The sequence below is a fragment of the Sphaerodactylus townsendi genome, linkage group LG09 (genome assembly GCF_021028975.2).
Source record: "Sphaerodactylus townsendi isolate TG3544 linkage group LG09, MPM_Stown_v2.3, whole genome shotgun sequence".
Taxonomy (NCBI): Eukaryota; Metazoa; Chordata; class Lepidosauria; order Squamata; family Sphaerodactylidae; genus Sphaerodactylus; species Sphaerodactylus townsendi.
This window is the reverse complement of record NC_059433.1, coordinates 71,384,922-71,410,089: the sequence shown is the minus strand read 5'-3', so window position 1 is coordinate 71,410,089 and position 25,168 is coordinate 71,384,922. Positions and strand designations below refer to the sequence as shown.

Genomic DNA, 25,168 nt, shown 5'->3' with positions numbered 1-25,168 from the left:
TACCACCACTTAAAAAGCCGGAAAGCCGTCGTTCCTCCAAGAGATATTGCAGGAATGATCCTTTATTACTAATCTTCGTTCCTTCTCCCGGGGACAACAGCTCCATTCTTCTCAAGTCCTCCACTTCCTGTTGCCTGAAACATATATTTGTGAACAATGTTTATGTACTTAAGCCAGGTCAGAAAAAAAAGTGGAAGGAGAAAGAAGTCGGGCAGGGATTTTTTTTAAAAAAAAAAACACCTTTACCTGCTACTGTATTGAAGCAGGAAGCCATCTTAAATTCATGACTCTGGAGGTTAAACGCAGTCTTCTGGAGGCCAGTGTTTTCAGAAGCACTTCAGAAATGTGACTTTAGAGGTGAAACTCATAACAGCTTTGGTTTTAAGACATTCATCATTTCTGAGAGTTCAGGAGCCAGCCATATCTTTGTTCTGTGCAGGCTAAGGTTGGTTCTAGCCCCTTCTGCTTCTGGTGGCCAAGGCGTTTCCATTTCTGGGAATGCTCCAAGGCATGCCTTGTTAAACAAGTAGCCTTTTCGAACCACCTTTTTTGGAAACGGTACCACAAGGACCTTTTCGCTCTGTGATACGTGCCAGCTGGACCCCTCATAGTGATTTCTCCCCTCAATCTCCTTCCTTGTGTGGAGCAATCCGTCCATTCCTAAGCTATTTCCCCCCCAATAATTGCCTCTGTGTTGTGGAATGGATTACCAGAGACAATTTTGGAAAGCTCCAACCTTGGTGGTCTTTCATGAGGCCTGCAAAGACGGCTCCTTTACAGCAGGCTCACTTAAGCTGAACCTGAAGTAAATGAATTCTTTCTGGCAAGCAACTGACCTGGTGTTGTATCTCTGTGGAAGCTTTGTTAAACTTGTTTATATTGTAATGTTACACGGTATCGCCTGCGTGGCTTGGCCTGTTCTCATGTTGGTGAGCTGCCTTCGGCTACATAGGAAAGGTGAGATATCAGTTACTGAAAATGTAAACAGTCTGGTGAGGTAGATTCCTGCCAGGCGAACTCCTGGAATTCTTCTTAGTATGCTACAAAGCTCTTGGCTGCTTCGTCTACTCTGGCCCTGCCTCCAGTCCTGGGTTTCCTCAACCTTGTTGACCCCCTGTTTCTTTTTGGTATTTTGAGAATAGTTAGTTCTCGTGGGAGGAGGCGAGCAACTAAAATGGCTGCCAAGTGGGCTGGGACCAATCACAAAACCATTGGAAGTTCCAAGCCTTATTGTAGAAGTAGAAGTTTCTGAATGGCTGCTCTCTGAAGACCTGAAAGGGATACCTACTGAGATCTTCAGAAGTACCTTCTGCTTCAGTGAGATGGAGCAAAGCCAGGACTGGCTGTTTGCTTTGGGAAAGAGATCCTTTGTGGGCAAAGCAAGTGGACACCAGGAAGCACGGGTTGCATAATGTGAATCATTGCTCTAGTCCATTCAGAAGAGCAGTATGGGATAGGTAAGCTAGACTCCACAGTATAATTCATCTAGTAGTGGTCCCCACATGCTTCCTGGCTTTGGCTTACACTCACCAAATCTTGAACTTCCTGGGTTTTATTCATTGGATACAATCTAAACTCTAGCACCATGCTGTCCCACATGATCTCCTAGAGACTTATAAAATTCCCTTCTAGGCAGAGGTGGGATCCAGCAGGTTCTCTACATACAGGTCTCAGAGGAGTAGGCTACTTAATTATTCTAAGTGCAGTGCCTAGAGAGGGGCTACCAATTCTGGCAGGATTTTGCCACGTGATTTTTGCCCCTTAGTGAAGCGCTCTCCCTCCCAGCAGTAGCACCTGGTGAACTTCCAAAGCAGTCTGGTGGTAGGAGGTGCACCAAGGCAGCGTGGCATGTTCTCCTGGCGCCTTTTGCATCTGCTTCTGGCCCAAGTTGACTGGCGCAGTGGTTATGGCCCCTTTCCACTCTCTGCCCAGGAATGCCCCTACTCCCCTGGAATGCTCCGGCCACGCCTCACTGGGGTTCTTACCTAGCCCCTACTGGCTTTGTTTTGCCAGCTCTGAATCCTACTCATTCGGGAATCCTGTTACTAAAAATTTTGGATCCTACCCACTGAAATAGGCACCTTTCTATAAACTCAGGTAGGTATGTTTCAAGTATTGGTCTGAAGCGAAGAGCAAATTCTTAAGGCAATGGTGAGCATCTTAATGGACATGACTGGAAGACTTCCACGGCATAAGCTGTTAGGAATCAAAGCTCCTGACAAAGAGTTGGCAGTTGGCCGAGGGACAGCTCCGACAGATAAAGCCAGTATGTACCATGCCAGCGCCTGCTTTAATTCTTAATAGCTTAGGCCCTGGAAATCTTGCTGGTTTTTAATGTTCTCCTGAACTTGAATCTTGCTTTTGTATAAACTGTTGCAGCAATATACATTTTGTGGATGAGAAGAACAAGAGTTTGGATTTAACCAGAAGTGGGATCCAGCAGGTTCTCACAGGTTCCCGAGAGCAGGTTACTAATTATTTGTGTGTGCCGAGAGGGGGTTACTAATGGGTGATTTTGCCATGTGATTTTTGCCTTAGTTACGCCCCTCCTCTCAGCAGTAGCGCACAGAACTTGAAGCAGTCTAGCAGGAGGTGCACCGCCGGTGCATGGAAGTGTAACCCGGCGCCTGCAAGTAGTATCTATTTCCTCGCCTCTCAAGGATCATGGCGCAGAAGCCGCGGCCCTAAGCTACAGCCTCTACCTAGGAATACTTCCACCCCTGAATGCCCGGCTACGCCCTTCACAGGCCCTTCACCTGTGGCCCCATTTTGGTATGCAGTGCCACCAGTTTGAATCCTGCACCATGGGAATCCTCGCTTGGCAAAATTCTTTGGATCCTTATCATTGATTTAACCCCTCTTTACTCCCACAGAAATGGAGACCTTGTGGGGAGACTCTTTAAACTCCTTCCTCACCTTAGCCAGATCCTTGTAAGGTAGGTGGGGCTGAGAGAGTTCTGAGAGAACTGTGACTGGCCCAGGGTCACCCAGCAGGAATGCAGGAGTGGAGAAACGAATCTGGTTCACCAGATAAGCCTCTCAGGTGGAGGAGTGGGAAATCAAACCCTATTCTCCAAATTAGAGTCCACCTGCTCTTAACCAGTACACCACGCAAGCTTTCTCTTTCTCCTTTTTAAAATAGGACTGTGATTTGTTAGAAATAGTTGTAGTAGTATCACTTCAGCATACAAAGTAGTTTTAATAGTATCACTTCCATCATAAAATGCATCACATAAAAGAAGGGGCAACCAGATAAGTTTTGTTCAGTCTTATTTAGCATCTGCTTCCTGTGCACGTTCTCCTCCGTGGATGGTTCCTGTGTCAAGGGCCATCATACAAGATGGGATCACTGCACATCTCCGTGAAAGTGCAATCTCCTGCTTAGCAGCTCGGGGCTTGGCACATATTACCGCTGGTTTTATTCCGCTGGAGCCAGCTTCTGCCAACTGCTTAATAAACCTTTCTCACATAAGCTTCATCTTTCGGAGTTTTGAAATCCACACCTCCCTCTTTTGAGGAGAGACTCAAAGAGGCCTTTTCCTCTGCCCTGTAGTGAGATACTGTCAACTGGATAACCTGCTCAGTGTCTCCTAAGAAGCAGTGTATACTTGGGCAGGGGGGAAACAGGCTGCTAATATTTTAATTAATAACATTTTGGCTGATTAAAATGGTCTTCTAACCAGTGGTGGGATCCAAAAATTTTAGTAACAGGTTCCCATGGTGGTGGGATGCAAACTGTGGCGTAGTGCCAATGGGGCTGGGCGGGGCATTTAATGGGGCGGCTGGGCATCTCAAGGGCATTCCTGGGCGGAGCTGTGGAAAGGACGCAGCCGCTGCGCCAGTCCTTGGGCGGGAAACGAATGCACGCAGGCGCAGGCTGCCACACACGCCGGTGCACCTCCTGCTAGACTGCTTCAAGTTTCCTGGCTCCCCACATTGCTGAGAGGAGGGGCTGCAACCAAGGCAAAAAAATCATGCGTGGCAAAAAAATCACTAATTAGTAACCCCCTCTCAGCTACAATAAAATAATTAGTAACTCACTCCTCGTGAACTCCGTGAGGAACTGCATTGGATCCTAATTCTCTCCTTCTAAACTCCATTCAGGGCAAGTAGCAATGTTTGTTTTTGATTTGTTTCCATTTCTTTTAAATGCAAGTACTTCAAAATAAGAAGGGGATCTTAGCGTTTTTCGCTTACCTGACAAAATGGACAAAAAGATTGGTTAAACAGAGACTTCATACATTAGACAGTAATGTGTAGCGTCAATTGCGGTAGAAATAAGACATTATTATACACACATTAGCATGATGATAGTTAGCGATGACATAGAAAAGAGATTAATCCCAGTTTTGCAAAGAAGTGGGAAGTCTGTGTGTTTTGTGGACATTTCTAGGGTAGAGTATCGGTTAAAATAGAAAGAAGCAAAGCGTGAACGCTGGATTTTTTTTAAAACTGGGTAAGCATTAATGTGCCGGACAGCTGGAAAATCTAAAAATAAACATACAAAATAAGAAGGTAGTGACATCTCTGGTACATAAAAGACCCTCCACAGAGTATAAAAGGAGATGGAAAGCTTTTCCGGATTATATAACTTCATGGATAATTAGAGATAATGAGGATTATGTGAATAAGGATAAAAAATAAACTATTGATTGGAATTCACGATGCTGTAAAATTGGAAGAGAACAGATGCAAGCGAGTTTCTAATGTTATATAATTTGTCGTGATTGATGTAAATTTAATGGGGAAAACCGGAAAAGGAAAATAAGAAGGCAGTGTCCTGGAACGGGTAGGGAATTGGACAGAGACTAGGGGGTTCCTACACTGCCACAAAGCTCACAAGTTGGAATTAAGCCACTGATCTATTCTCAGCCTGTCCTTCTTCACAAGATTGTTGTGAATATGAAGGATAAGGGAAGAACCATGACAGCTGTTTTGAAACCTTTGCAGGATGTGATCAGAGAGGCCTCTCTCTCTCTCATGTGTAATACAGTTCATTTGTTTGATTTACTATCCACCTTTCTCACGGAGACTTAGGCTGCCCAGCTGCAGTTAGCAACCCCTGGGAACAATTAGGGGTTGGGGATTGGTGCACCAGTGATGTACCAGCATACTGATGTGACTTCTGGTAAAAACCAGAAGCAGCATCATGGGATGCTGAAGGCTTTTCAAAAACTTTATGGTTTTTGGAAGTCCTAGAGTGCCAGAAGTGACATCAGCACCAATTATACATCCTGGATTTTTGGGGTGGAGCCTGGGAAGGGCAGGGTTTGGATAGGGGAGGGGCTTCAAGTGGGGTATAATGCCATTCAGCTCACTCTCCAAAGCAGCCATTTTTTCCTAGGTGATTAGATCTATGGAGCCCAAAGATCAGTTGCAATTCCAGGAGATCTACAAGCCCCACCTGGAGGTTGGCAGTGTGGTATATTTACTTTGTATACATGTATGTAATGGAACAGGGGCCCAACTACATCTATTATTATCTGTGGCTGGATTCAGTTTGTCTCCCTTGGGTAGGAGCTCTAGGAGCCCAGCCTCTTCTATACTCTTGCATGTGGACAGCATACAGCTGAAATGATTGTGTGAGCTAAGCTCCTCTTGCAAATAAAAAGCTGTTGTTTTGGATCCTCCTGTTTCTGTTGAATGGAGCTGAGATCCAGTGCCTAAGTACTATAGCCTAGGAGAACACTGCATGGTGTCAGAAGTGAGCCTGAATCATCTTCGGATGTCCACCATTAAACAGAAACCTACAGCCCAGAGGATAGTGCAGGCAAACTCTGACAGGGAATCTTTTTGTAATCCTCTCTGGTTTTGCTCCTCTTATGCTGGGCTGGAGACTGTGTTCCTAGAATCAGGAAGGAGCGGAGGGCACAAATCCAACAGATGCAGCTTCCTTCTGCCAGAAGAGGTGACACCTGATGGATTTCTGCTTCTCATGCAGCTTTTAAAGGTGAAGCAGCCCTGCCAGGTAAGGACAAGGAGACAGCCATAGTTTGAAGATCGAATTCTATCTGGGACTCCACTCTGAAAGAGAATCACATACCTATAATAGTTAGCAAGCAATACTTGTCTCTTTGAAAGCCTGAAGGGCTGATCAGGTAAGGGAAGATTTTACCCAACAGAACTGCTTTAAAAGAGACATCTTGTGGATCCATTCCTAGGAAAGTCAAAGGACGGGCAATGCAAGAAGGCAACTGGCAAACATCTGTGTAAAGTTCCCCGCAGGCTAGCAGTTTAATTGGCATGAGAATCTGCTGCCCAAATAGTTATATATTTTTCACTCTTTCCTCCCAGCCTTCCTGGAACCATCTTGCTAGCATGATACTGGCATTTCAAGAGATTACAGGAATGAATAGACTGAAAAATACCTTTTGATTGTCCCTTCACGGACACAAAGAAATGCATTCAAGAGGCATGGCTTAAAGGCAAGGTTAAAGCCAACAAAACAAGATAAAGTGCAGACAGGTATATTACAAATAACAGAACACTAAACTGGGTGCAGGACCACTGTCAAATCAATTGGAGAGACCAGCCATTGAGTGCGCCCCCCCCCCCACTGTTCCATATGGGTCTTGTTCCATGTGAGCCCTAATATCATCGGGTTTTATCATCTCCTCTCTCTCCTCTTTTCCTGGGAGAGATTTAGTTATGATAAGCACTGACTTTTGTGGGATGCCTAGGTTAGGAAGTATTCACTGTTTTTAATTGATATTTATGATAATTATGTTTTAATGATTTTATGTACACTGTTTGTGTTGTTCACCGCCCAGAGCCCTCTGGGGATGGGGTGGTATATTAAGTCGAGAAAAATAAATTAAATAAATAAATAAATAAATGGCTATATGTATGTTAAGCACCTCTTGATTTAATATTAATATTTTAAAAATATATTTCTCTCTGATCTTCACTCTGGTACTTATATCCATTACCTTAAATCACATGTGTAAGGGATATCTAGTACCTTACAGGCCCCTTTGTGTTGTGGGACATGATGTAGTTTAGGCCACAAGTGTTCACAGGGGAATATATTTTGCACTGCAAGAGGTTGTCTGCGTATAAGGTGCTGTCAAGACACAGGTGACTTATGACAACCTCTCTGACAGCACGAAATGCTTCAAGGTGGTTTGCCATTGCCTGCCTCAATATGGGCTGAGAGAGTTCTGAGAGAGCTGTGACTGGCCCAAGGTCATCCAGCAGGCCTCATGTGCGGATGGGTGGGAAATTGAACCCAGTTCTCCAGATAAGAGTCCACCGCTCTTAACCACTACACCAGTGGCTTACACACCTGCTTTTCTGGATTGCTGTTTTCTGGAGAGGAAGGGAAAGGAGCTTGTAAGTCACCTTGAGTCTTCTTGCAGGAAAGAAAGATGGGGTGTCAGGGCTGATCTTGACGTACCTACTATGGAGGGACAGTCCTCCCACCTTAAAACAATCTCTTAGTCCCACTGGTTTTTTCTGTTGTCCCAGAGCTGGGCAGTGCTGGCTGCCGATTGCACTCCCTTCTAAAGCTATAGTAAGGCAGTGAGCTCCCTCCTGCCATGGTGCGGTTTCGTGAGGATGGGGAGGAGCCTATGCTCCTACTCCTGCCCCAGGAGCAGGGTGTTCGGGAGCTCCCAGAAGGCAGTGCAAGGGCTCCTATGGGTTGGCAAGGCAGGCAATGCAAGTGCGAGCGCAGCCTCACTTCTGTCCTTATTCAGCAAAGGTGACTCATCCACACCTTAGGTATAAATCCAAACTCTTCTTTTCTTCTTCTTAACATACAGGCAGGGTTCTGCCCATCCAATACTCACTGACCTTTTGAATTCTTAAGCTTTTAACCATTTAGTCAAAAAGTCTTTTAAAGTTTGCATTTTTATTGTTTGATGCTAGCCGTCTGAAGCATTGTAAGTGTGGTACGAAGTGTCCAAAATCAATATTTCACTTCCGCCTGCAACTATATGAATAACTTGCTTGTAATATTGCTTGGCTCTGACCTCAATAGCCTCGGCTTGCTTGGTCTCCTTGGATCCTGTGAATAAGTGCAGGGCCGCTCTCCCCTGGCTAGTAATTTTGAATAGGAGACTCACCTGGGCGAATACCAGAGTCATGATACGGAGGAAGAAGAAGAAGAGTTTGGATTTATATCACACCTTTCTGTCCTGCAAGGAGACTCTTGGCGTATTTTACAAGCTCCTTTCCTTTCTCCTCTCCTACAAATAGACACCCAGTGTGTAAATGGGACGGAGGAGAGATTCGATGAACCCGTGATCACCCCAGGGTCCTCCAGCAGAAATGTAGGAGGCAAGCGTGGAACATATCTGGTCTACCAGGGATAAGCCTCCGCCACTCCAGATGTGGAGGAGTGTGGGAACTTCAAACCTACTCTTAATATTAGAGTCCATTACTTTTCTTAACCATTACATCACGCAGGCGATGGCAAACCACCTTCAGATAGCTCTTGTCTTGAAAACCCTACAAGGTTGCCATAAGTTGGCAGTGACTTGACAGCAAAACAAAACTGCCCAAAACAAACTTAGAAAAGCAACATTGATTCGGACAGATTTTAAAACGGATTTCATAACCGACTTCCTTCTGAGATCTGTTGCAATAAGTCAACAAAGGAATACTACTGGGAGTTTCCCTTTCCTCTGTATTGAATGGAGGTGGTTCTGTTGCTGTATGGAGAATCTGTATGGAGGTTCTCCATACAGCAACAGAACCACCTCCATTCAATTTCCACGCAAATCCTCATTTCCATGCAAATCCTCTGGGGAATGAAAGGTAGGCTGGAGTTGCATGGCAAAATGCCAGCATTTCTCTTCCACCGTCTGGAAGGGCCATGGCTCAGTGTTAGAGTATTTGCTTGCCATGCAGAAGGCCACAATCCCCAGCATTTCCAGTTAAGTGCGCCTGGGATCAGGTGTTGTGAACGATCTTTACTACAGACCCAGGAGAGCAGCTGCCAGTCAGAGTGGGCAATACCGAGTGACCAACAATCTGATTCAGCACAGCAAGCGTTTCGTGTATGTGTGTTTGTATAAGATTTCATTTGAAACAAACAGAATGTTGTACCCTAACCTAAGGCCATTTCATTGGTATATGTGAATGAGCCTCAGGACCAGAAACTTACTATTATTTGGTTGTGGTGGGTTTTCCAGGCTGTGTGGCCTTGGTCTGGTGGATCTTGTTCCTAACGTTTCGCTTGCATCTGTGACTGGCATCTTCAGAGGTATATCACAAAGTCTGTTTCACACTGTGTCTAGTGAGAAGGGAAAGTTTAGTGGGGTATATTGTCCATGTCCCAGGGTGGGGAACCAATCATTAAGTGTTTGGGTGGAACTTGCTATGCAAAGGTGTGGTTGAGTGCATTGTATTGTGGGTGGGGTTATCAGTCCATTTTTTAAGAACTGGGAGCCAAGCCGGTTAATTTTCAGAGTCTCTTCCTTCTTGTTGAAGTTTTCCCTATATACTTGTGGAATTTGGTTTGTTACCTGTGCAGTCTGACATAGTAACCTTCAGAATTGTCCAGAATTTCAGTGATCTCAAATAAAATGTTATTATTATTATTACTACTATTTCATTATTCCCATAGTGAACACATGTCCGAATATGAAGAATTCAGAGTTTTAGAGATATGGTGAGATAACTCTACATTGGTTCTGGTAGGCTTTCCGGGCTGTGTGGCCATGGCCGGGTGGATCTTGTTCCTAACATTTTGCCTGTATCTGTGATTGGCTTCTTCAGAGGTATATCACAGAGGGAAGTCTGTTACACACTTCCCTCTGTGATACATCTCTGAAAATGCCAGCCACAGATGCAGGGGAAACGTTAGGAACAAGATCCACCAGACCATGGCCACACACCCAGGAAAACCCACCATAACGAGTTGAATCCGGCCATGAAAGCCTTTGATAACTCTACATTGCTTCATAAATGTGTTTAAAAATGTTTCCTTCCATACACATCCAAGCTGCAATGAACAAAGGGGGTTCATCAGCTGTCACCTTTATCATATGGGATTAAAAAAATACATCACAAGGCTATCTTGTAGAAACCTTCACTGTTCAAGAGATGGGTACTTACTGGAATATACCTTTGGTAATACCCCGGTCTTTTGTGGAGATGTCGACAGTACAAGCTGACCCAAATTCCCTGTCAATGAAAGAAAGAAAAGAACCTACTGGCATGAGTAAGACAGGATTGTAACTTATGCTAACTGAACTTTAAAGTATGGTGCCAAAACTGGGTCCTGGTCTGAATGCCCAGGCTGGCCCAATCTCTTCAGATCGCAGAAACTAAGTCGGGTTGGCCCTGATTAGAACTTGGATGGGAGACCACCAAGGAAGTAGGGGTGGGTAGTGTGGTGGCCAAGTTTGCAGATGATACCAAATTAAGTAGGGTGGTGAGAACCACAAAGGATTGCGAAGAGCTCCAAGGACAATGAGGATGATTGAGGGACTGGAGCACCTTCCTTATGAGGAGAGGCTGCAGCGTTTGGGACTCTTTAGTTTGGGGATGAGATGTCTGAGGGGGGATAGGATTGAAGTCTATAAAATTATGCATGGGTGCAGGAAAATAGGGATAGAGAGGAAATTCTCTTTCCTTCTCATGCAGTATCAGGAAACCAGGGGGGCATCTACTGAAAATGATGGGGTAAAGAATTAGGACTAATAAAAGGAAACCACCTCTTCATTTAACGCGTGATTGGTGTTGGGACATTCTGCTACAAGCAGGAGGTGGTGGATGGCCACTAACCTGGATAGCTTTAAAATACGGGATAGATTTCATGCGAGAAGCTCGATCCATATGGCTGCCAATCTTGATCCTCCTCAGATCTGAGATTGCAAATGCCTTAGCAGACCAGGGCCTGAGATAAGCAGCAGCAGCAGCAATAGGCCATTGCTTCTACCTCCTGTAGCCGAGTCTTGTGGCAAGGGCACCTAGAAGGGCTACCGCAAGGTATAGAGTGCTGGACTAGATGGACTCTGCTCTGATCCAGCTTACTGAGCCCTTAAGTGTTCTTATGAAGCCAAGGGTTGCTACATAGATGAAGGCAATGGCTGCTTTACCTCTGTTTATCTCTTGCCTTGAGAACGTCTTCAAAAGCGGCGGCGGAACTTCACGCTGCTGGCAAATAGGCCAGACTTCCAGATCGCCCTTTTACATGCGCAAATTGAAAGATAGTTCAGCTTCTGTGAAGCTTCGGGTTGGAGATTTGGCTTTGGTTGGTACTTGGATGGGAGGCCACCAAAGAAGCCAAGGATCACTATGCAGAGTCTGGCAACAGCAAACCACTTCCACTCAACACATGCAAATCACACATGCTAATTGCACCCTTGACACTTGTTAACCGATACGAATGGTTCTTCTCCCACCCTGGACATTCCACAGGTATATACACTCCACTTGCTTTCATACCATCGGATCCTGTGAAAATGCCAGCCACAGATGCAGGCAGAATGTCAGGGGGAAATGCTACTGGAACACAGCCATACATCCCGGAAACCCCACAACGCTCCAAACCACTTCTGTTTGTCTCTTTCCTTGAAAATGCTATGGGGTTGCCATAAAAGCAGGACAGGAAGCCATGCTGGTCAGTCCTGACATCTTGCAAGAAAACTTCTCCTCATGAGTGCCTGCCCAACATTTCCAGCTGCCTGTCCAACACTTGAGAGATGAAGTCACCTTCCAGCTTTGATTTACACCCTAACTGAGGTTGCTACTAACTGAGGTATGATAAGAACAAAAGAACATAAGAACTAGCCTGCTGTATCAGACCAGAGTCCATCGAGTCCAGCACTCTGCTACTCGCAGTGGCCCACCAGGTGCCTTTGGGAGCTCACGTGCAGGATGTGAAAGCAATGGCCTTCTGCTGCTGCTGCTGCTCCCGAGCCCCTGGTCTGCTAAGGCATTTGCAATCTCAGATCAAGGAGGATCAAGATTGGTAGCCATAGATCGACTTCTCCTCCATAAATCTGTCCAAGCCCCTTTTAAAGCTATCCAGGTTAGTGGCCATCACCACCTCCTGTGGCAGCATATTCCAAACACCAATCACACGTTACACCTGATACTGTATGATACACTTAAAAAGAGGTCATCATGTGGACAGTGGTCAGTGATCATTTTCTGCTGCTGTACGTACCCCTTTGAAATACTGCACAGGTCAATGCTTTTCCACTGCGTCGAAGAAAACTGTGACCACACTCAAAGTTGGAGAGGAGTACAAGATTCTAGTGGCCTATCTATTAAGTGGATCACATTGAAAAATGAGTTTCGCTTCCAAAAATAGTAGAAACTATAGAGAAGCTCCCAAGGACAGCAGAAAGGATGAACTGACAGCCAGCCAATGATCAAAAAACAAGAAGAGCAACAAGAAGAAGAATTTGGATTTATACCCCACCTTTCTCTCCTGTAAGAAGACTCAAGGAGGCTTACTCATTCCCTTTATCTCCCCACAACAGACACCTTGTGAGTAGGTGGGGCTGAGAGAGTTCTGAATGAACTGTGACTAGTCAAAGGTCACCTGGAAGCAAGAATTCTAAGAGGAGCAGGGAAATAAATCTGGTCTACCAGTTAAGAGTCAGGAGCCAGAAGTGTGAGAGAGGAGTTAGAGAGAGAATCAAATCTCTCTTGCTCTCCAGGATTAGAGTCCAGAGATGGGCTCTTAACCACTATATACCATACTGGCTTTCTGATCACTCTGAATTGCTGCCCCAAAGAGTGGGAGGAACAGCTGTTGGGTGGGTGAGGGAAGGCAGAGAGGAGTGAGAAAACCCAATGCAAGCTAAACACATGCTGTCTCCTTCACTTTCCCTGAGAAGCAAGAGGGAAAGTCGCCCTTTCAGGAGTTCCAGAAACTGCAGAAATTCTCTGATCTGTGGCACAGTGAGTTTGGGAGAGGGGAAAACATGTTCGTTACAGAGAATCCAACCTACAGGGAATGTACACCTAATTTGAAGCAGACCACAAGTGCATAAATGGCCCCAAAGTTCAGCCTAATGCTATGGTAATCAAGTTAATGAATCCTGATACAAGCAAAAAAAAGCCCTTTCATCAATAAGAGGTTCAATGGCCCACATCACAGGAATAGAGAATGTTATGTAAGCAGGTGTTTATTCTCCAGAAGGAATTGCGCTCACCTGTCTGTATTGGTAGAGATGCTCTGGTTGTTTTTGGAGATGGAGGCTGTGTCACAGTCACAGATGCTTCAGCTGTGGGAACAAAACCAGAGACACATCAGAATGTCTCGCTGAGAGGATCATGATTGTTGTTATTTCTCAAATATTCCAGGAGGAAATCACAAATCTGGTGCAGTGGTTAAGAGCAGGTGGACTCTAATCTGGAGAACCGGGTTTGATCCCCTGCTCCTCCACATGAGCAGCAGAGTCTTAGCTGGCAAACCAGATTTGTTTCCATGCTCCTACATTCCTGCTGGGTGACCTTGGTTTTTAAGTTATGCTACAGTAGATTTGTGCACCTTATATCTATCACAGAGATTTTCTGTAATAATGAACAAAACTAAGGCCCCTTCCGCCCATGTAGAAGAATTCATTTTCAATCCACTCATATTTGTTTGTAAGTGGATTTTCTATTTTGCACAGTAAGTCCAGCTGCCAAGTGCATTGAGAGTGGATTGAAAGTGCATTATTCTGCATGTACAGAAGACACACACCTAAGAAGAAGAGGAAGAAGAGTTTGGATTTATATCCCCCCTTTCTCTCCTGTAGGAGACTCAAAGGGGCTTACAATCTCTTTGCCCTTCCCCCCTCACAACAAGCACCCTGTGAGGTAGGTGGGGCTGAGAGAGCTCCAAGAAGCTGTGACTAGCCCAAGGTCACCCAGCTGGTGTGTGGGGGAGTGCACAGGCTAATCTGAATTCCCCAGATAGTTCCTGGAATCTTACGAGCAAATGATTTGAATATTGCACCAAACAAACAATCTCAACTCACTTGTCTTCAACAAATCCTGCCCTCGTTCTGTAGAAGGAGAAGCCAACGGCAAAGGAACTCCTGTTGCTGAAAAGATTGGGAGAAAAAAAAGTTAAAATTAAAAACCACAGACACAGGTATGGTACAGATAAGGGGCAGCCCAGCAGGGGGAGTTCTCCCAGGTAATGAAGTTCCCCTGTGCAGTGGTTTTGAAGTTCCCTATAGTAATTATGGAAAGTTTTAGGAGAGACTCATTGGATGGGATGTTGTTGCTACCAACACCTGGCAAGTAATCATCCATTATGGTGAAAGGTCCCTTTGACCTGGAAGGAAGCCAAAAACTCCATTCAGTTGGGGTACTGTGGTGGTTTCCGAAGCTGGTATACTGTGTTCTAGAAGCATTCTCTCCTCATTGCTCTCGCCTGCATCTGTGGTTTGTATCTCTCAGAGGATCTGATCCAGAGGGATCTGATCTTAGAGGATCTAGATCCTCTGAAGATGCTGTGCCACAGATGAAAAGCGAAACGGCCAGGGAGAGAATACTGCTAGAATGACGTGGCTACAGAGCAGCCCGGAAACCACACAGCACCCCAGTGATTCCGGCCATGAAAGCCTTCGACAATACTGGTCTAAGCTATTAGAGCATGGCCAATTGGCCATGCTGACAGAGGCTGATGGGAATTGTAGTTCCTGAACATCTGGAGAGCCACAGGTTCCCTACCCCTGTATTAGAGGAAGAGGAGGAGGAGGAAAGGAGGAAAGAAGAAGAAGAGGAGGAGGAGCAGGAGGAGGAGGAGTTTGGATTTATATGCCCCCTTACTCTCCTGCAGGAGACTCAAAGGGACTTACAAACTCCTTTCCCTCCCCCCCCCCACAACAAACACCCTATGAGGTGGGTGGGGCTGAGAGAGCTCCAAAGAGCTGTGACTAGCCCAAGGTCACCCAGCTGCCGTGTGTGGCACTGGTCGTGCCAGGCCAACCTTGAATTCCCCCAGAAAAGCCTCCTGCCAGCTCTGCTGCAGAGTGGGGAATCAAACCCGCCCCTCTGCATCAGAGTAATAACTTCCTCTTAACTACTATAGAATTACCACCGCCTGCTCCTGCATTAACAAAAAAAACCTTCAAACCAGTACAGGATAGTGAAGCACAAAGCTATTTTTTTTCACATTATCCAAGATCACATTATTCTTGCTGTAGCTGCTCGTGCCCGTGTACTCACTCGGAACTGGCTGTGTTTCAGGTGGGATGCCGTAGCTTGTCACAGGCACAGGTTTCTCCGCTTTTGTTGGAGGACTCTCCCAATCTTTGGAAGCTCCTGCCTGCATCCATGACGACACCTGGAAAGAGGTTGGTTCTGAGTCTATCAAGGCCACAGTCTTTCGCCATGTGGTGAATCTGGACGAGGTGGTCTCCTTGCCTTTGGGGGAAGTTGTCTCAGACAGGATAGACATCATTGGAGCTGAAGAATGAAAGTGAAAAACCTTTATTTTTGGCTATAGGAAAGTACTATGTATTTATGTGCATCTGTGCTACACACCTGTAAACTGAAAGAGAATATGGATACTAAAGGTGGGATTCAGCAGTATGTGAGACACAGGATTGCTGCTGAAAATGGTATCCCTGTGTCACATTCTCCACTTTCCTCGCAGATACCCCTTGTACTATAACACAGGAGACCAACAAGATTTTTGAGGGACACTGATGACAAGCCCAGGATCTGTAGACCCATATACAACTCTGGATTTCAAATCAGAAGTCTTTATTGACAGACATTGGCATGGCTAAAGAATATGGTGACCAGACGTCCTGCTTTTGGCGGGACAGTCCCGCCTTAAAACAATTTGTCCCGCGTCCCGCAGGTTTTTTGAACCGTCCTGATTTTTGGAAGGCTGCCGCACTGCCTTCTGGGGCGCTCCCCGGTTTGCCACCCTGTGAAGCCAGGGAGCACCCCAGAAGACAGTGTGGCAGCCTCCCGTGCACCCGGCCGCAGGAGCGCACTGCCTTCTGGGGCGCTCCTGTTTCCCGCCCTGTAACAGGAAACGGGAGCGCCACAGAAGGCAGTGCACTCCTGCGGCTGTGCGCACGCCCCCCCCCCCCTGGGTCCCGTTTTACAAAGGTGACAATCTGGTCACCTTACTAAAGAAGCCAGTTCTAAGGAACCGTCTTTGGGTACAACCTTTTATCCCTGAGTTCTCTCTTCTCCCACCTTCTCACCCCATATCAAAGGCAGAGTAAAACAAGACGGGAATGTTACAGCCATTTGGTTCTCAAGGCCAGGTTGAGCAGATAGATCAGGTGCCGGCACTTGGGTACTCCTATTTTGCTACATGTTGCAAAACAAGGGAAGGTGAGAAACTGAAAGTAAATTGAAGGCCCATTAACATAACAGAGTGCATAGCTCCTTTGATGTCCAGAAGACTCTTCCAGGCTCATTCCGCACATGCAGAATAATGCACTTTCAAACTGCTTTCAGTGCTCTTTGAAGCTGTGCGGAATAGCAAAATCCACTTGCAAACAGTTGTGAAAGTGATTTGAAAACACGTTATTTTGCGTGTGCGGAAGGGGCCCCAGACAACTGATGAGGTAACCAATGCAGGGAGCTCGGAATCTTGAAAGCCTATGACCCAAAAATCTTGTTTTATAAGTTTTTCCACCAATCACATAAGGGATCTGGTCTGACGTCAGCTGACTTTTCAGACTTTTTGCTGACTTGTCCAATCTAGATCAGAATATGTCACTTTGACACTTCACATATTCCAACAGTCTTTGTGCTTATAGATGTGAATTTAATTGTTCTACTGCAGATCAACATGGCAACCCTCTGAAACAGGGCCACAAAGCCATCTCACCGCTTTCCACCCCACTCCATCCTACTTTGTTGAGTGGAAAGGAAAAATGAGGGCAAGACTAAACAAGGAACAAGGTTGGCAAAACCCAAAAAAACTTGCCACACAACAGGAATTGCAAGGAAGTGTTAATACTTGGGACCCACGTACCTGCGGGACCGTCTTACCCCATATGTCCCGAATTGGTCTCTGCGTTCGGCAGAGGCCAACCTATTGGTGATTCCTGGCCCCTCAATGATACGGCTGGCTTCCAGTCGGGCCAGAGCCTTTACAGCTCTGGCCCCCGCCTGGTGGAACGCTCTCCCACCAGCTGTTCGGGCTCTGCGGGATCTGGTTGAGTTCCGCAGTGCTTGTAAGACAGAGCTGTTCCACCGGGCCTTTGGGGAGCCTAGCCGTTGATAGGGGCCCCCTCCCTCTCCTTTTCTCCTCCCTCTCCTTTATTATAACATCAAGTGGATCCACCGCCTCATCCCCCCTCTGGGGCTCTCGATGAACTGAAGCTGGCGCCATCTTGTTTTAATGTTAGTTTAATGCTAAGTTTAATAATGTTGTATTTTTAATAAGATAGGGTTTATTATTAGAGCCATATTAACTTATATTTATTGGATTTTAATTTATTATTGTGCTCTGTTATATGTTGTTCACCACCCTGAGCCCTTCGGGGGAGGGCGGTCTATAAACCCAATTAATAATAATAATAATAATAATAATAATAATAATAATAATAATAATAATAATAATAATACCAACAATGACTAAAGTGCATATATGCAATATTCACAAAATATCATAATCAGGAATGATTCCATGAGTCCATAAGGTTCTCCCGACCATAATTCTATTAATATTTCATTCACAGTCCAATGGAAAACATGGGGAAAAAACCAGTTCGAGCAGGGGTGTAACGAGGCAGCCCTGGGCAAACTGTAGCCCTGGGCAAAACCTGAGTTGGATGCCCCCCCCCCCCATGGGCGGCCAATCCACCACGACCAAATTCTTTTTGCACCAGGACATTGGTGCCCGCAGGGGGTGCATTTCTAGACATATCAGCACCACAATTTCAGCATATCATCAGGAGACTGTCCTTATGCTGCTCCCCAAGTTTGGTGAGGTTTGGTTCAAGGAGTCCAAAGTTATGGACTCCCAAAGGGGGTGCCCCATCCCCCATTGTTTCCAATGGGAGCTAATAGGAGATGGGGGCTACAGTTTTGAGGGTCCATAACTTTGGCCCTCCTGAACCAAACTGCACCAAACCTGGGGGGTATCATCAGGGAGGTCTCCTGATGAGACCCTGAAAGTTTTGAGACTGTACCTTCAGAAATGTCCCCCACCCAGCCTGCAACCCCTATGGACAGCAATACAGAAAACTCAATGCAGAACAAAGATTCTTGGGCAAATTTCTGGGATGTTCCTGCAGAGGGGGCATTTTTGGATGTATTGGCACCAAAATTTCAGGGTATCATCTGGAAACTGTCCTTATGATACTCCCAAAGTTTGGTGCAGTTTGGTTTAGGGGTTCCAAAGTTATGGACCCTCAAAGGGGGTGCCCCATCCCCCATTCTTTGCTAAGGAGATGGGAGCTACCCTTTGACGATCCATAACTTTGGACCCCCTGAACCAAACTTCACCAAACTTGGGAGGCAGCATAAGGACAGTCTCCTGATGATACGCTGAAAATTTGGTGCCACTAGCCTAAAAACTGCACCCCCTGCAGGCCACAAATGGAAAACCACTAAAAATACCCAAAAACGAACCCTGCATTTTGATGCCACCCACAAGGTGATGCCCTGGGCAGCTGCCCACCTTGCCCAATGGGCATTACGCCCCTGGGTTCAAGAAACAGCAACCTGCCACCAAATTGTACAAGTTCAAAGGAGCAGCAAGGTTCAAAGAAGCAGCAGCAAAACGCCTGCGCACTGAAGTGCGTTTTCGCTAATCTTCTTCAGGGCATGTGCGTCCTCTTCAGTTCATATGTATAGTATTAGTACTTATTTCCATCATTCAAAAATTGTTATATGCTACCAAAGTATGTTGCAAATTATTCCCTAGGTGTTCTTTCTAGGATTCTTAGTAACGTACTTTGTTGAGTGACACGGGCAGAAAAACTAAGGTAATAAATTGGAGTTCAGTAGCCCCTTAGAGACCAACCAGATGTTTGAGCTATAGTCTAACAACATCGCATAAAGTTCCCTTTTAATGTCAAACTGTTGGTCCATCAAAATAAGTATTATCTACTCCAGGGTCAAAACATTTTTGAGCCTGGGGGCACCTTTGGAATTCTGTCACAGTGTGTTCAGTGCTGCCCAGAAAGGTGTTGCTGGGTGACACATTTCCCCTGGGCACCAAGTTGGGGGCCCTGGTCAACTCAGACCAACAGTGGTTCTCCAAGATTTCAGGCAGACATTTTTTCCTTTCATCCATTATCCGATCTCTCTAATTGGAAATACCTGGGATTGAACCCGGAGCCTTGTGCGTGCCAAGCAGATGCTTTACCCCTGAGCCACAGTGGGATTCAGCAAAGAATAAGCAATGCCCGGGTGGTCAAACATTGATTTGAAAATCCCTTAAATTTACAACTGGCCTTCAAGCATATCCTTATGTAACCCATGCCATTTTAGTATTTTTTGGTTTGGTTGGCTCTTAGGGCCCAGGAGATAAAAGCTCACTGAGCATGTGCAGTTGGTAAGCTTGCTTACTTACCCCACCCTCCTCAATTGATCTGGCCTGCAGCAGGAGAAGGAAGGCCTAGAGCTTAATTGAGGGAATGACTTATATTTTTTACAGGTATGTGTTGGGCCCAATAAGAAAGGAAAATATATTAGAATTTCCCCAATGTCATGGAAATATTAGGTTGTTAACTATGTAACCCTCCTCAATTGATCTGGCCTGCAGCAGGAGGAGGAAGGGCTACAGCTTAAAGGGAATTACTTAATTTTTTACAGGCCCAAATTGAGGGAAGACCTGCAGCAGCGACATCAGATGCAGAAGGCCAGATGAGAGAAAGAAGGCCCTGCTTGATTAATAGTTTGGACTTTATTGCTATTCTTTCATTTTCTTTATTTTTATTAACCTTTAATAGGCATAGATAGATCAAGATTTACACAGACACATTCTGCAGTCTCAAGTATAGTTCAGTAGCAAGGAAATAGTCCACATAACCTTGATGGTTGACTTCGAGGGATTCAAATCACTTCAGATTTTTTTTTTTTTAGAAATAGCCAGAGCAAATGACAGTAAATACCCCTACACATCAATGTAAAAATAAATCTGTAGATCTGTTTAGCAAGTTAAAAGCAAAATAATACAGCAATAGGTATCCTACCATGCCGAATATTAGACAGATTGGAGAAGATACCTATCTTTTATAAGAAGTTCTACGTTTGTTTTATGTGTCGTATTTGATATTTAAAACATTGATTCTGTGCCAAATAATAATGAACCAATTTGGTTTAGTGTACTGGTATAATATATTTTTAAAAAATACAGTTAAAAGTAATAAAATGGGAATAAATTAGCACTTTAAAATGGTTGTCAGGTATAGAGCTACCATACGTGTTGCATGAGCATTGTAATCTCCAAGAAGAAAACGTATGGCAACGGTAGGGTTAGTAATTTTCCTCGCCACTAATAAAGGGTGGATTAATCTGAGACGCGCATCTGCATTTATTTGGCACTCTAGGAGGACATGGCTATTCTTTCATTACTGGACACTGTTAGTGGTGGCAACTGTTCTGAGTGCTTTTTCTTTAAAAAGCACTGAAGATTTTGTATGATTGAGTTGTGCTGCATATATATACTTACTCACTATATGTTCACTATTATTTATCCTTAACTGATAGAAAGTTGCGTTCAGATTAAAAGGTTGTTAATTTGTTCAAGCAATTTCATATTTGTTTGTTAAGCCACAGGGTGCTGTCATATATTATTTCCTAATTCTCCAATGGAGATTGATGTGGCCAAGGATAAGTAGGTTACACTTAGAACCATCAAAACTCACTCGCTACTGGCGGTACTCCTGGTGAGATATCATGGCTTTCTACTAGGGTAGGAGGCCCCACCAAAGCGGATTTAGTCGATGAAATCCCGGGCCCTTTCCCGATATCGTTCTGCAGCCACGAGGGAGCGTGCACAGGTGGACTTTTCAAATTCGCAGTCTTCGCCCTCGTGGGATGTTCCGTCAAAAGCACCTCCCCTCCTTTCGAGGATACGGTCTGCGCCCTCATTGGCATCTTCGTAGCTGAAAAGAGGAACAGGAGAAAAACAAACATCCTCTTCCCTTATGTGTCTTTGACATAATAAGGCTGAAAATGACCTGCTTGTGATCCTGGGATTTTAAGCATGAAAAGCATGCACCCTATCAATTAATCACGGCCCCAACCTGCTCCACAAGGGAGGGCAGAAGCAGAGGTGGGATCCAGCAGGTTCTCACGGGTTCCCGAGAGTAGGTTACTAATTATTTGTGTGTGCCGAGAGGGGGTTACTAATTGGTGGTTTTGCCGCGTGATTTTTGCCTTAGTTACGCCCCTCCTCTCAGCAGTAGCGCGCAGAACTTGAAGCAGTCTAGCAGGAGGTGCACAGGCGTGTGTGGCAGCCTGCGCCTGCGTGCATTTGTTTCCCGCCCAAGGACTGGCACAGCAGCTGCATTCTATCCACAGCCCCGCCCAGGAATGCCCTGCCCCAGAATGCCCAGCCACGTCCCGGTCGTGTCCCGCCCAGCCCCATTGGCGCTACGCCACAGTTTGAATCCCACCACCATGGGAACCTGTTACTAAAATTTTTGGATGGCTTCGACCTAGGTCAGTACCCTTCTCAGTGAACTGGGTATAACCTATTTTACTCGTGTGCGGAATCACCCTCAAGGCAGCTTACACATTCCTTTCCCTTCCCCTCTCCATAATGTACACACTGTGAAGCAGGTGAGGCTGAAAGAGTTCTTTGAGAACTGTGCCTAGTCCAAGGTCACCCAGTAGGCATCATTCGGAGGAGTGGGGAAACAAACCTGACTCCCCTGATAAGAGTTGGATTCTCATGTGGAGGAGTGGGAAATCCAGCCCGGTTCTCCAGATTGGAGCCCCCCCCCCCTCTTAACCATTACAGCCTCCGTTAACAAGCCACATTAATCAGCTGGAAAATCTCCCCTGATCAATAGCCCTGGCGAGAAGACAAAGCATTCAGCACCGAAGAGAACTTATTTACTTTTAGATGTCCACGCGCCTTGTGCCGTATGATTTAAGACTTTCTCAGCCTCTTCCCACAAAGGAATCAGATTGGGGAGGATGGAGTCTAAATCTGCAGAGAGAGAAAAACAACCCAAAAGTTAGAAAGAAACAATAAAATGACAAGACAGCGCCTGATCGAATACCCAAAACCCTAATATAGCCTGAAAAACCCCTCATTTCACTGTCCTGTCATACATCTAATAATTAACTGTCAGGACAAGGAAAAGGGGGTGCAGGGTGAGATTCTCAGTTTGGTTTATTTATTTATTTATTTATTTATTTATTTATTTATTTATTTATTTATTGTTTAGTTTTATATACCGCCCTATCCCCGAAGGCCTCCGGGCGGGGTACAACAAAGTTAAATCATAATTCAGCTAAATACAATCAAAACTAAACAATTAGATTCCAATATAAATAAATTACTAAATCCCCATTTAAAACAGCGGTTAATACAAAATTTTGGTTGCCAAGAAGGTGGCAGCAGGGGGGGAAATACAGATATATGCGCTTTGCAGAAGTTTTTTACCAAAAATGGCAGAGTGGCTCTAGGGATCACCAGAAACTCTATCATTTACTATTGAGTTTCTGACGATTCCTAGAGCTACCCTTTGTCACTTCCAGTATGAACATCCAGTAAACATACAACACTGCATTTTATTTTATTTTTAAATCTCCTGTGACACTGTTCCCCCTAACTCTCCCTCTGATTGGCAGGCTCTCCCTGCCAATCCTAGCCGTATTCAGCAATCTCCCTGCTTGGGAAGCAGCAATCACCACCCTAATGTGATTACCATCAGAGGGATTTCAGTTTCAAGAACTCATCTTCTGTTTCCAACACTCAACAGCTTGACCCTGCGCATTAATATATTCAGGATATACTCACCCAGCGGATCTGACATGTTACCAGAGAATGTGTAGCGAATAACAGGGGACTTCTCAACGGCTTCCCACAAATCTGACAGGTTTCTGCCTAAAAAGCAAAACCAAAACAAAGATTCAGGAAGAACAGGTTTGCCAGCCATGCTGACTCTTTCTCAGCAGGTCTTGCTTTTCTACATGTTTTATAATTTTATCTTTCATGATAGATTCTACTAATTTACCAGGAACAGATGTCAAACTGACTGGCCTGTAATTTCCCGGGTCCCCCCTAGATCCTTTCTTAAAGATTGGGGTGACATTGGCCATCTTCCAGTCTTCAGGGATGGAGCCTGATTTCAGGGATAAGTTGCATATTAAAGTGAGAAGATCAGCAATTTCATGCTTGAGCTCTTTAAGAACTCTTGGGCAAGGCTGAAGCAAGGCTGTAATTTTAAAAAAGACGTTGTCCTCTATTTTCAAAACCATTTTCTACCAGCAGAGGGCTTTTTAGGAGCAGCAGTGGCATAGGAGAGTAGCCTGTACACTCCCACACATGCCAGCTGGGTGACCTTGGGCTAGTCACAGCTTCTCGGAGCTCTCTCAGCCCCACCTACCTCACAGGGTGTTTGTTGTGAGGGGGGAAGGGCAAGCAGATTGTAAGCCCCTTTGAGTCTCCTGCAGGAGAGAAAGGGGGGATATAAATCCAAACTCCTCCTCCTCCTCCTCCTCCTCCTCTTCTTCTTCTTCTTCTTTTTGAGAAAGTATAACTGTATTCATTATTTTGAGGTTATCATTTTAGGGAGAAAATCAGTATAAACTGCAACCAAGAATATAAAGGATGTGTTCTCATACATTTCTTATCGCGCTCTCTCATTTTGCTGTAGATTTCCTATGGTTCTTTTGAATCAGCAATGAACGATGAAACCCATTTCTTCTCCTTTTACCGCATGGTCTCCAGTGAAGCCTTCCAATATGTGGGAATTGTCCAGTTACTTCTGCATTTCCAGTGGAAATGGGTTGGGCTTATTAGCTCCGAAAGTGAGAATGGAGAGAACTTCTTGCAAACATTTGAGCCGATGCTTTCCAGGAATGGCATCTGTGTGTCCTTCGTGGAAAGAATGAAAAAAAATGTGCATGTGGATACTTATCAGATAGCAGAATCTTATTTTTTCATTCACAATCCAGGTTTCCCGGAGAGGAAAACCAATGTGGTTGTTCTTTATGGCGATACTTCAACCCTTATATCTCTGCTATGTATTCTATGGGCAGCAATGACTTTTTCGTTGGAGGCTGAATATACACAGAGAATTTCCGCCGGGAAAGTGTGGGTTACGACGACCCAAATTGACATTGCATTACTTATGTTTCTGAAGTCTTTCGATATACGAAAGCTTCACGGTGCTCTTTCCTTCACCATCCACTCGAATGAGGTCATGCGTTTCCGTGAATTTCTCCAGACTGTGAAGCCTTCCCGGGCCAAAGGGGATGGCTTCATCAAGGGTGTCTGGGAACATATGTTCGAATGTTCCTTTCCAAGTTCTGGGGGTCCGTCAACGTTCGATGAAACGTGCACTGGGGAGGAGAGGCTGGAGACTGTGCCAGCCACATTTTTTGAAATGAGCATGACTGGCCACAGCTACAGTATCTACAACGCGGTCTATGCTGTAGCTCATTCCTTGCATGCCTTATACACATCGCCAGCCAGCTTACCTGTTATAATAGGCAGTCCGGATGTGGAGCCCTGGCAGGTAAGCTCTGGTCACTCATGACAGTCCCTTCTCACATTGTGGTATCATAGACAGCTGAAACATCCAACAGGTCGGATATAGTGTAACCATGACTTCAAAAGCAATCACCAAACCCCAATGGCACTGATTCAAAAATGTCTTTATGTAAAGCGCAAAGTTCTATTTAATGAAGGTTTAAGTGAAGAGTGCACTATATATGAACCAACAGCATAACCAACACACATATGAAAAACGAAGGAGGCGGAATTCCCCTTGATTTAAAATGTTTCCATCTCTGCATATTTCCATCTCTCATCTGAAAAAAATATTATGTCCACTTCCATAATGATTCAACTTCAGCTTCTCAGGAAGTGGTTTTCTATTATTATTATTATTATTATTATTATTATTATTATTGTTGTTGTTGTTGTTGTTGTTGTTGTTGTTGTTGTTGTTGTTGTTATTTACCTTCTATATACTCTATCCCTGAAGGGCCTGTATGTGTACAGATAAAACATCATCTAAAACATACATATATTAAAACAACAGTTGTGTTCCTTAAAAATCGCCTTCCACTTACAAAACCCTCCTCCTATCGAGGGTACGAT

General features: G+C 45.0%; 1 protein-coding gene across 1 annotated transcript in view; it reads right to left on the bottom strand.

The window, feature by feature from the left end:
* The window catches only part of HHLA1 (HERV-H LTR-associating 1), a 31,422-nt gene extending 8,481 nt beyond the window's left edge, over positions 1 to 22,941 (bottom strand). Inside the window, exons 1-7 of the mRNA XM_048508206.1 lie at positions 22,859 to 22,941; positions 21,950 to 22,042; positions 20,751 to 20,990; positions 15,127 to 15,366; positions 13,929 to 13,994; positions 13,119 to 13,190; positions 10,063 to 10,131 (exon numbers count right to left, since the gene is read on the bottom strand). Of these exons, the coding sequence (XP_048364163.1) occupies positions 10,063 to 10,131; positions 13,119 to 13,190; positions 13,929 to 13,994; positions 15,127 to 15,366; positions 20,751 to 20,990; positions 21,950 to 22,042; positions 22,859 to 22,874 (796 nt within the window). The 5' untranslated portion in view covers positions 22,875 to 22,941. The remainder of the gene's footprint in view (positions 1 to 10,062; positions 10,132 to 13,118; positions 13,191 to 13,928; positions 13,995 to 15,126; positions 15,367 to 20,750; positions 20,991 to 21,949; positions 22,043 to 22,858) is intronic.
* Positions 22,942 to 25,168: the final 2,227 nt, after the last annotated feature.